Source organism: Phyllobates terribilis, unplaced genomic scaffold, assembly GCF_046119375.1.
Source record: "Phyllobates terribilis strain yellow unplaced genomic scaffold, ASM4611937v1 Scaffold_3__8_contigs__length_932513732, whole genome shotgun sequence".
In the NCBI taxonomy this organism is placed as follows: Eukaryota; Metazoa; Chordata; class Amphibia; order Anura; family Dendrobatidae; genus Phyllobates; species Phyllobates terribilis.
Window position 1 is genome coordinate 189,967,639 of NW_027362763.1, and position 11,906 is coordinate 189,979,544.

The 11,906-nt window shown below is 40.8% G+C and overlaps 1 protein-coding gene across 1 annotated transcript in view; it reads right to left on the bottom strand.

Annotated features, from left to right (window-relative positions):
* The window catches only part of GRK7 (G protein-coupled receptor kinase 7), a 47,964-nt gene extending 40,166 nt beyond the window's left edge, over positions 1-7,798 (bottom strand). The window contains exons 1-2 of the mRNA XM_073672995.1: positions 7,193-7,798; positions 1,153-1,590 (exon numbers count right to left, since the gene is read on the bottom strand). Of these exons, the coding sequence (XP_073529096.1) occupies positions 1,153-1,590; positions 7,193-7,798 (1,044 nt within the window). The remainder of the gene's footprint in view (positions 1-1,152; positions 1,591-7,192) is intronic.
* Positions 7,799-11,906: the final 4,108 nt, after the last annotated feature.

Genomic DNA, 11,906 nt, shown 5'->3' on the forward strand with positions numbered 1-11,906 from the left:
AGATTGGGAATACCCCTTTAACTCCTACTATCAGACATAAATCTGGAGTGCTGCTGACTTTTTTTGTCATCCGATGACAATGCAGGAGGTTTGTGTGTGAGACTTATTTTTCAGGTGTCATGCTAGTTGCTTCCATTTTTTTAACTCACCAGTTTTTTTTTTCACCGAAGCAGGTAGACTCACTGAACTTTTTTATCCATTGACTCTTTTAATTTATCAGTTAAAAAAGGATGAAACTCGAATGGACCTCTGAAGTTTAGATTCAGTCTTCAGTGTGTCATCCGTTTTACCCAAATTCCAGTAGACTTTAATGACCAAGTCTGATCAGCAAAACGAGTGAGAATAGAACCATCTCAGAGTCTTATGAAACGGAGACATGGATCAGTTTTTTAAAACTGATATGTTTATGGCTCAATGAAACTGTGAGACGGTGTGATGTCTGAGAAAAAAATGGACAGTACTAGAACGTGTCACACATATGTGTGGGTGCAGTCCGTCTATTACGAGGGATTTTTTGCATTTCTTCGTTATCGGTTCACTAGAGCGTTGGTCAAAGCTTGACAAATATATTACTCACAGGGATACTGACCACACTGGGAATCCCATTTTTCCTATACAAAAGGAGTAATATGTAGTCCTCACACAATTTCTTTTTGACATGTTGGACAAAATCCCCGTGTCACACTATAATCACCCTATTATCTCCCTATGGAATCACACTGATAAACTTACGCAAGTATCAACAGCTAGGCCATCGGAGGCCAAACTTCTCATGGAAGCTGATTAAGGAAGCTAATTATGGAGATTGACAAGGCTACCATTCCCCGCCATCACCGATATACCAATGATCCTGGATCTCAAGCGTGTCACATGGCACAAAAGCATGTGAAGCTCAAAGTACTACCACCGGGGACATGTAGACCTCAGTACCTCATATATTATGTAAACTGTCAGCTAAGTAGTTCTCAAATAGTTAATTGGCAAAATCTGCTTACCATCTGCCTTTAAAATTAAATAGCCACATAAGGTCCTTAGCGGAGGCCAAATCCCAAGGAATTAAGACTTGCTCTTATAATACAAGGTAAAATAGCTCAGTCACCTCTTCTCCCTTGCCATGGGATGTCAGTAGTCTTTTAACAATGTGCTACTTACCCTGTTTGTGATGGATTTTCCTTCCTTTACTTTGACCGCAAGTCCCAAATCAGAGAGCCGGCAGTTGCCATTGTCGTCCAGAAGAACGTTTTCTGGCTTCATGTCCCTGTAGATGATCTGAAGAGAATGAAGGTGCAAAAGCCCACAGCAGATCTGAGCTGAGTAAAATATTACTCTTTTCATCTCCAGACCTTTTTCTCCAATGTTATAGATGTGAAACTTGAGGTCTCCTCCATTCATAATGGTCATCACTAGGCACAGGTGGCTTTTAGTTTCATAAGCATAGGCCAGAGAGACAATGAAGGGGCTGTGAACTTTTTCTAAGATCTCTTTTTCCAACAAAGCCATCTTCTCTCCATTTTTTTTCTTAAGACGCTTCTTGTCCAGTTTTTTGCATGCATACATCTGTCCGGTGTTCTTTACTTGGATGGCACATACCTGCAGCCAATAACAATGTGTTATAATACTTGCAGCCATATATATATATATTTTTACTTTGTCAGAGATTTATGTATATGTTATGTACCCCTAAATGACGTCTGTGAGGCTTACTATTGTAGAGAAGGACATGAACCTGTAAGTCTTACCCCGTTGGTACTCAATGAGGTGACAAACTCAGCATTAAGGTAGCACAAAAGCCACGTTAAAGTGACCATATGAGTAGCATATCCCCAATATAGTGAGAAGCAGAAGTGGAAAAGAGGTCAGCCAGTGTCTACATGGTAGATAAATGGGTAACACGAAGACCTACATAAAATTCAAAATGGCTGTCTATGGCTGCAACTTCCTGTCCCCAGGTAAAGTGGTAAGACTAACTGTGGAAAATAAACCTCTGCTGTAACAAGTAGAATACTATATGGACTACCAAAAACGTGTAATATATAAAACAGTATTATTTGGGAGGATCAGTCCTTTTATATTAGAATTAATATATATTAGTATTCTTTGTGGGTAAAGTTTCAGGACATTTTTTTTTTTCACGCTTTGTACAATGTCACATTTTGATTGCATTCCAGATCTATAAATTAAGTCTAAGTATTGAATACTTCTTGGGTTAGCAGTCCACTTAGGGGCAAATTTATTAAAACTGTCTTACACTAAAATTCTCTTTGTTGCCCATAGCAATCAATCACAGTGAAGCTTTCATTTTTCCACAGCAGCTTAAGAAAAGGAAGCTGCACTGTGATTGGTTGTTCTAGGCAACAAAGACATATTTAGTTAGTCAGTTTTGATAAATAGAACTCAACAGTAATAGTTGTGTTCCTAAAAAATAGGATCAGAAAATTCTTGATCATGTCAAAAAGTATTAGTATTCCTACAAACATGTCCTATAATTGAGATTCTTCGATTGCAGTCGACGATTGATGTTCTGTGTTCAAAACTTTGGAAACAAATCACAAAGGATAACATGAGATTAATATAATTACATTTCAATTAAATTGGCCCAGGAATATAATGTGTTTAGGGTGAGCATGATGGATTTCAATATGTCCAATCCTTTGTTTCACCAGAAGATAAGCCAGAGATGTCTATTCACCTCCATTCGTTGAGATAAACATACAAGTTCTCCCAGTTCCATCATATATATTTATCATGGAAGCATCTCAGCAACTTTAAAGCCCGCCATACACATTAGATAGTTGTCGGCCAGATGATGGTTTGGTCGATCCTCTGGCTGTCTCCACCATATGCATGAGCGCTTGCTTGATTGAGCGATCTTGTATTCTCTATGAGAGAGTTGCTACCAGCTATGTTTGGCGGCTGCTTATTTCGGGGAGAAAAGGATCAGCAGCCCAAAATTGAACATGTCGAAGCCTTATTTTCCGACAATCAATTGTCTGGAGCCCCATACACATTAGACTGTCGGCCAAACTCATCGGTATTGGCAGGTTTGGCTGACATTAGTCAAATGTGTCAGGGGGCTTAACACATGTACACATTTTCCTCAGAACATTCAATATCCATTCATAAATGAAGCATTGGAGAAGGCTTCTCATGGTCCTAACCAAAGGCGTAACTTGAAGCTCATGGGCCCCAATGCAAAAACTCCAACGAGGTCCCCATTTATTTCAAGTCTTTAATAGTATTGGTCTTTTCATAAAGACCAAAAGAAACTTTATAGACCCCCTAGACTCCAGGGCCCAAGTGTGACCCTATTTAGTTGCGGCCATGGTCCTAACATACCTGCATTCGACCCTTACAACCAAAAAACTGTTTCCAGTCACTGCCATAGTGGGGCGAATACTGACAAGTAGCCTTTATTGGCCACAAAAATAACTAGAGCAAAACATCTATGTACTGTATATGTAGAGATTTAGGAAAAAGGTTCTCTTATTAGACGAGTCCACATATCACTCTTACACCTTTGTGTCTACAACCAACTTAAGAATGACCTCACAAATTTATTTGTGTCCTCAAATCTTGTTTTTGTCAGGCACCCCATCTATAACTGTGGCTGAATTTGGACATGGTCACCTCTTCACCCCGGTAATTACCAGAAGAAATGCTTCTTTTCACAGTAGGAAGTCTTCACGGTATGCAGCGGATTACAGGGAATTACTGAGGGTAGAGGGGATGTCAGGTTTCCAGTCTCTCCTAATTGCATTGATGTATTGTAGAGTAATTCCAAGGAGAAATCATTCACCTTGGGCCGTGACACTTGTCCATCAAACCGATAGTTTTACAGCAGGACCATAAACAGGGTCATTATTACTACAGGTTTCCTCCTGAATGGAGCTGTCATTAAACTAATGATCAAATAAATCGGAGAAGCCTAAAACCTTAGGGCTTCTTACTACAAAATACTAAAATAAAGATGAAGAGCAATGTGGACAACTAGGTCTCTCACTGGTTTGCATTGGTTACATACCTTCATGGGGTTTATATCTACTCCTCTTATTTGCTTAGGTTTCTTCTATTGTGTCCATTGTCCTACCACAATCCAAAACCAGACTATTAGATTACTAAACTTGGAAGGGAAACTTGCCCTGGTGTGTGACTGAAATTAGACAGTAAGCCCCATTGGGAAAAGGAATGCCATGGTTATATTTCTGCTGAATATCATGGTCCTATAAAAGCATAATAGAAAAGAAATATGGCTCCCAATATAAATGACTAAGCTTTATATATGAGACTATATAGGCTCGTATTTCGAAGGAACCATACAATCATCTCCTGCTGAGACAGACTGAAGTGGATCATTAACTGAGGAAGATTTATCCCGACATCCTTGGGAATGAGTAGCCGAAGCTAGTCACATATCAACTAGACATCAAAGTCTTAAGAGGCATATACACAACCTTCATCATCCAGCAAATAAAAAAATAACTCAATTTCTACATCTTTTGAGTATATTAAAGCTCATGTAATACATTGGTGCAACGTATTTACCATGGCTTCCTCCAGAACTTGTAGCTGTCATTGTTTCAGCTTTAAATTAACGTGTTGGAGCCCAGGTTATACAGGGGCATATGGGACTTACTTGTGGGATGAGACCTGAGTATGATTATTATCGTTTACAATATTGCATGGTTATCAAGCAGCCACAATTCCATTAGTGCCAATAGCTCATATTGTCCAGATATTGATTAAGTCAAAGCTCAGTGCTTCACCCAGGGATTCATCAGGCTATGGCGCTTGATTTCTATGATGCTGAAGTGTTATTAACAGAGAATGGTGGAAGCAGAACTATCTCTGCTGTACTGATGAGCATCTCATAGGCATAAGTGCCGAGAAAGCAAGCTATAACGACTTACCCAATCAATATATTTCACAATCTAGACTAAGATGAAGCATCTGTCCAAGCTCCATGCCTGGCATTATCAGGAATGACCTGATAGAGGTAATGCCTTGTATATATTCATAGGCAATATTTGTCATTTGTGTGAAGTTTTCTTATAAATAGATTATATTTTTTTTAGTATTGTACATATGTTGCATCAATAATTGTTCAAATAGTTTACTCACATCAGCCCCTGTTGCCAATGAGGCTTAAAATCTAATTTAATTATCCAAGTAAATACCTTCAATAATTGTTGGCAAAATGCACATTATCCAACACCATACACATGCACACTCAGTTTGACTGAGCATATGTTTTTAATAAAGAGAGAGGAATAAGTTACTGATAGACACCTATGGTGACAGCTTATCCCCCTGAAAGTTTAACCTGCTGATCCGTACATCATCTGTCTGGGGAGAGTCAGGAGGTCCTCATACATGAGATAGTCATCTGGTCCTGCCAAAAATGATTAGGTTGTGTAACATTTCTCTACTTTATCTCCCAGAGAAAATCATGCAAAGACAGAACATACAAACCTGATGCTGATTTTTTTCTGGTCATTATAGGGGAACAGTAGCACTCACTAAGCGCACAAACTGCCTGGAACACAGCATTGTTAGGGATATATAAAAAGAAGGAGCAAATGGGTTGTTCTGCGCTGCCATGAAAGAATGGAGAATGCCAATCCAGTATTAAGTGGTTTATTCATCAACGCGTTTCAAAGCATACAGCTTTGTCATCAGGACAACCACAAACTGGTCATACAGCATCTTCATCAGGACAACCACAAACTGGTCATATAGCTTCTTCATCAGGACAACCACGAACTGGTCATACAGCTTCTTCATCAGGACAACCACGAACTGGTCATACAGCTTCTTCATCAGGACAACCACAAACTGGTCGTACAGCTTCTTCATCAGGACAACCACGAACTGGTCATACAGCTTCTTCTCAGGACAACCACAAACTGGTCATACAGCTTCTTCATCAGGACAACCACGAACTGGTCATACAGCTTCTTCATCAGGACAACCATGAACTGGTTGTTATAATGAAGACGCTGTATGCTTTGAAACGCGTTGACAAATAAACCACTTAATACTGGATTGGCATCCTCCATTCTTTCACGCTACCCAGATAAGACCTTATTTGCGCTTTTTCTCCTTCCAGCTTTCTTCCTTCTCACATCTTTGTTAGGAATATGTCATTCATACTACTTGTATTTAAATGGAAAGTTCACCTTTAAACATCTTCTGGCATGTCACAGAGACAAATGTAATTAGAAAGGATCTGTGCTCTGTAACACTCATCAATCATTCTGAGCCCAATGCCCCTTCATTTTCTGGATCTCCAATTTACTGCAATGGGAGATCTTTCTAATCAAGAAATAAAGGGAGCACTATGCTTGCAGTGTCAACGACATATCAGAAAATGGTTCACCTTCCCTTTAAAGAAATTAGTTTTAGTATCTTCATAATAATTGCTTGGCCCATACTGTATAGTAATATTCCCTACTTTCTTTCTTTCATCCAGATAGATCTATTTTTCCACCCGCCATACATACGGACATACACTGTGATACAATGGCGGACTTCTCTCTTTTGAAGGTGTTTGATGAATATTAAAGGACTGGACCATGAAAATGATATGAAGCCTCTTATTAGCTTATTGTAACATTTCACTTACAATAGCTAGTCAATATCCGTTGCCATCTCAATCTTTGGTGATGGACATCCTAACCTCAAGTTATTAAGTAAAAGAAAAAAGCCTGATAGAACATATATTGTAAACTTGTTATTATTGGAACATTTACCATTTAAAGGACCTGATGGGATTTAATAACTATGGGTAAAAGTCACCCTTCAATAAGTGCATTGTAAATCAGATCTGAGTGCTAATCTTGAGAACGATTGACGCAGAAAGTGTCAAGGTTAACATGTAGATATGATAAGTATGTCCTATCGACAAATTCGACATGTAATATTCATTGTAGGGATGACGAAAGGGCAACTCAACAACACTTGTCCATACTACCATTGCTCCCAAAATCACATACAGATCTGAACTTTTAATCAGAGGAAGTTAGAGCACTATGCAAAAAAAAAAAGACCTATTAACCCATAAAAAAATTGACATTTTGATTACCATGAACACCATCAGTCACCTGAACCGGAGTATTTCTGCAATTATGGCCAGATATAGTATTTCTAATACAATGGTGCTTGAAAGTGCAATACTTCTGTAAAGTGCTCATACCTCTCCAAAGCCACCTTTTCCCAGAACTCTAAATTCATAAAAGTATTTGTGAGTGATCGGTTGCTTCTCAAAGGCTTTCCACTGGAGGAATCGATCATAGAAGACGCTGTTCTGGTAGTCCTGGAAAGGGGCCTCCTTCAGGAAATTATTTACCTCCTCCTTGGCAAGCTGAATCAATGGTGGCTGATCACTGGCCTGTGCCTGCTGGACTTTTTTACAAAGATCCGCACTCATGAAAGGCAATTTACCCTCAGCGTCATCTTTGAACCTTTTGCTAACTAAGTTCTGTAATAATTTATCCTTGGCCAAGTCCTCCTCCAGTTCCCAGTCAGTAATTTCGTCCAGAAACGTTTGCGCCTCCAAATACTCAGGCACTGTGGCTAGATAGTCTCTGAATAGTTTCCGGCCAATTGGTTGGTCTACACAGATACTTTGAAAGTCCAGAGGGATAGAGTCTTTTACTTCATTGCGACTTGTGTCTTTAGAAGGTAGCGACAAACTTTTACGCCTCTTTTGCATTTCTTTCAAATCTCCCTCGCTGGATTTTCTAGCCTGCAAGTAGGCTGTGTTAGCGATCAGATTATCGAGGCCTCCCATGTCACACATGGCTGCTTCGGAGAGTTAGCTATACGCCACCCGCAGGGAAAGGGGTCACAGGACCAATGACTTCTCCTCTCTGCGCTCTTGTGGTCCCTTTCCTCTCTCCACAGGAAATGTGACAGAGGGTCCAGCTGACGGAGTTAGCATTAAATACCACTAAGGGATTTTCATTAAGACCCTTTGCTTGTACCATTTGTGGAAAGTGACTGGTAAGAGGTTTCTCTGCCGTAAGGAGCTTTCGGTATGCTATGTATAGCTGCTGATTACATACAGCAAGGAGTGTCACAATAGGCAGAGGGACATTAGCACATGGACGAGGAAAGAGGAAAGAAGTTGTGAAATGAAGCAGAAGAAATTACATAATCTTTTACACCTTATACACTCATCACTTCTTGTAATTTTTTCCATTACTTTTTTATATCTAATTACTACTGATGAGCGAGTATGTTCTGTTAACCCTTTCGGCGACCATGCTTGGGTGTTATGTTTCAGTCACTTCGTGCTCATGATTTGCAACTGTTTGACAGCTTTAATACATGTGAGGAATGCCTAAGAAACATGCATTCCTCACATGTATTAAAACTGTCTTTTGCCGGCTCCTCCTCCTCTCTCCTTCCCCTTACTGTCGGGGTTCCTCAAGGATCAGTCCTAGGCCCCCTTCTTTTCTCCTTATACACCGCTCCTATTGGACAAACAATCAGCAGATTCAGTTTTCAGTACCATCTCTATGCTGATGACACCCAATTATACACCTCAGCTCCGGACATCACCCCTGCATTACTACAAAAGACCAGTGATTGTCTTTCTGCTGTGTCTAACATTATGTCCTCCCTCTGCCTAAAACTGAATCTGTCAAAAACTGAACTACTCGTATTTCCTCCCTCCACTAACCTACCTGTGCCCGATATTGCCATTTCCGTTTGTGGCTCAACCATTACTCCCCAGCAACAAGCCCGCTGTCTTGGGGTCGTTTTTGATTCAGATCTTTACTTCACTCCTCACATCAAATCACTTGCTCATTCATGTCATCTACACCTCAAAAACATCTCAAGAATCAGGACATTTCTCACCTTTGACTCGGCAAAAACTCTTACCGTAGCTCTTGTTCATTCTCGTCTCGACTATTGCAACTCTCTACTAATCGGTCTCCCTCTTACTAAACTCTCCCCTCTCCAATTCGTCCTTAACGCAGCAGCATATTCCTCGCCAAACGCTACACCGATGCCTCTTCCCTGTGCCAGTCATTGCATTGGTTACCCATCCAGTATAGAGTTCAATTTAAACTTATCACGCTTACCCACAGTGCGCTCCATGCTTCAGTACCCCCTTACATCTCCTCCCTTGTCTCAGTCTACAACCCTACACGTGCTCTCCGTTTTGCCAATGACTTAAAACTAAAATCCTCCATAATCCGAACTTCCCACTCCCGTCTCCAAGATTTCTCGCGTGCTGCGCCAATTCTTCGGAATGCACTACCTAGGACAGTTCGATTAATTCCCAATACCCACAGTTTCAAGCGGACGCTAAAAACCCATTTCTTTAGACTGGCGTATCGCCTAAACACACTATCTGTCCGTCCCAGTTTTCCCCCATATTAAAATTTTCTTCAATTTCAGGTTCATACCATCCATGTACTTAATAGCCTCTGTCAGGACTGTACACATACTGGCTGACGACCAGTCCATGTATTATTATTTATCCTATTCAGTATATCAAGGCTGCATTATACAATATATGTACATTCTACCTTTTGTGTCTCCCCCATTTCCTCATAGACTGTAAGCTTGCCAGCAGGGCCCTCACTCCTTTTGATATGAGATATGCTTATCCTGTATTGTCTGTATAAGTCCCCCCTAAAATTGTAAAGTGCTGCGGAATATGTTGGTGCTATAAAAATAAAAAATATTATTATTATAAGCTGTCAAACAGTCGCAAATCATGAGCACAGAGTGACTGAAACATAACACCCGAGCACGCTGAAGATACTCGGAAAACCCCGAGCATGCTCATAAATCTCGAGTAACGAGCATGCTCGCTCATCACTACGAATTACATAATTGGATCAAAATTATAAAAGCAGTAGGAGGAATGACAGATTTTTTTCATATTTATAGCAACAAAGCAAAATTAGAGAAAGCAGAAAATCCAAGATCGTTCCTTAATTTTAGATGATTTGCGAATTAAACACAGACCATAAAATGTCTAATAACTTTTTCATATAGAAACAAACTTAAAGGGGTTGTCCCACAAACAAGGTATATTTTAATTAATAGGTCTTAAAATTAAATATTGGAATAATATAATATGTTATATAAGAGCAGTAAAAAGCATACAGCCCAATGGCCTAATTTAAATATGTAATATTAAATATGTAATAACAAAGGACAAAAATGTTATGATCTGCAACATGTACTAAGGAAAGATAGGGGAAATCTGTCCCTACAGTAAGACTAAGCTGAATCCCTACGATGTAGCGGGCTGCCTGTTCCTAGCGAACAGACCCGCCTTAGTCCTCTGCTAGTCTGAACGAAGACCTATAGCATTAAGGAAGGGGTCCCTAAAAGAACTAAAGACTGGGACAAAAATGGGACACCTCCTAAACAGAGAGGTTGTTGCAGAACACAAAAAGACAAACTGACAAAAAGGTACTAGAGGTCCCAGAAGAACCAAGCGAACTGACAGAGAAAGGCACCGAAGCACCAGGCTAGAGAAACAGTCAAACACTGAAGTCCAGCACAGCCAGAAGGGCGGAGCTGGAATATAAAGGCAGATGGTCATGTGACCGCAAAACACAAGATGGAAAACACAAACAGGAGGGTTCTAACAGTACCCCCTCTTTTATGAGGATCCTCCGGATCCTCCAGGCCCAGGCCTATCCGGAAACCTCTTGTGGAAAGCTTTAATAAGCCTAGGAGCAAAGACATCATCCATCCTTACCCAGGAGTTGTCTTAGGGACCGAAACCCTTCCAGGAGACAAGATACTGTAATCTCCCTCTATGCCATCTAGAATTCAAGATACGAGAAATTTCATATTCGCTGTCTTCCACCACAGGAGGAACTGTGACAGCGGCGTCCCTATCAGATACATCAGCCTTTTTCAACAAGGAAACATGAAACACAGGATTAATCTTCCAGGAAGTAGGAACATCCAACCTAACCGCAGACGGGTTAACGACCTGAAGCACGTTAAATGGACCCACAAACTTAGAACCCAGTTTTTTAGAGGGAATCCTCAACCACAGGTTCTCTCCAAACCACCGGAAAAATTCTCCTCCTCCGGCACCGCCGACCCCAATTTGGAGAACGAACCAAAAGATGGATGTCTCCCAGTACAACAAAAAAAAGGAGAACATCCAGCAGAGGAGGATGTATGATTGTTAAGAGCAAATTCTACGAGAGGCAGAAACTCAGACCACACCTCTTGATTGTCCCCCACAAAACAATGCAAAAACTGTTCAACATCCTGGTTCTTTCTTTCAGTCTGTCTATTAGACTCAGGATGATAACCAGACGAAAATGACAAATGGACTCCCAACCTGTCACAAAAAGCACGCCAAAAATGAGCCACAAACTGAGGTCCTCTATCAGAAACAATATCCGTGGGAACGCCATAGAGCTTGACAATCTCCTTAACAAACGCCTTAGCGAGTGTCTTGGCGCAGGGCAACTTAATGAATGGAACCAAATGACACATCTTACTAAAATGGTCCACGACCACCCAGATGACAGTAAAACCCTCGGACACAGGAAGATCAGTAATAAAATCCATTGTGAGATGCGTCCAAGGCGCACTAGGAACCTCCAGAGGGCAAAGCAACCCGCAGCAGGAGTATGTGAAGCCTTTGACCTGGCACACAGAGTACATTGACGCACCCACTTGATGACTTCCTTCTGCCATCCAGGCCACCAAAAACTGCGACTGATAAGTCTCTTAGTCTCCGAAATTCCTGGATGACCTGCCAACCGAGACTCATGACACTCCACAAACAAATCTCTCCTAAATGCTCTATGCACGAACAACCTCCCATGGGGAGTGTTAGATGGAGCATCATCTTGAGCTTTCAGAATCCCATTCTCCAAAACGGAGTCCAATGCCGCCACCACAACTCCTTT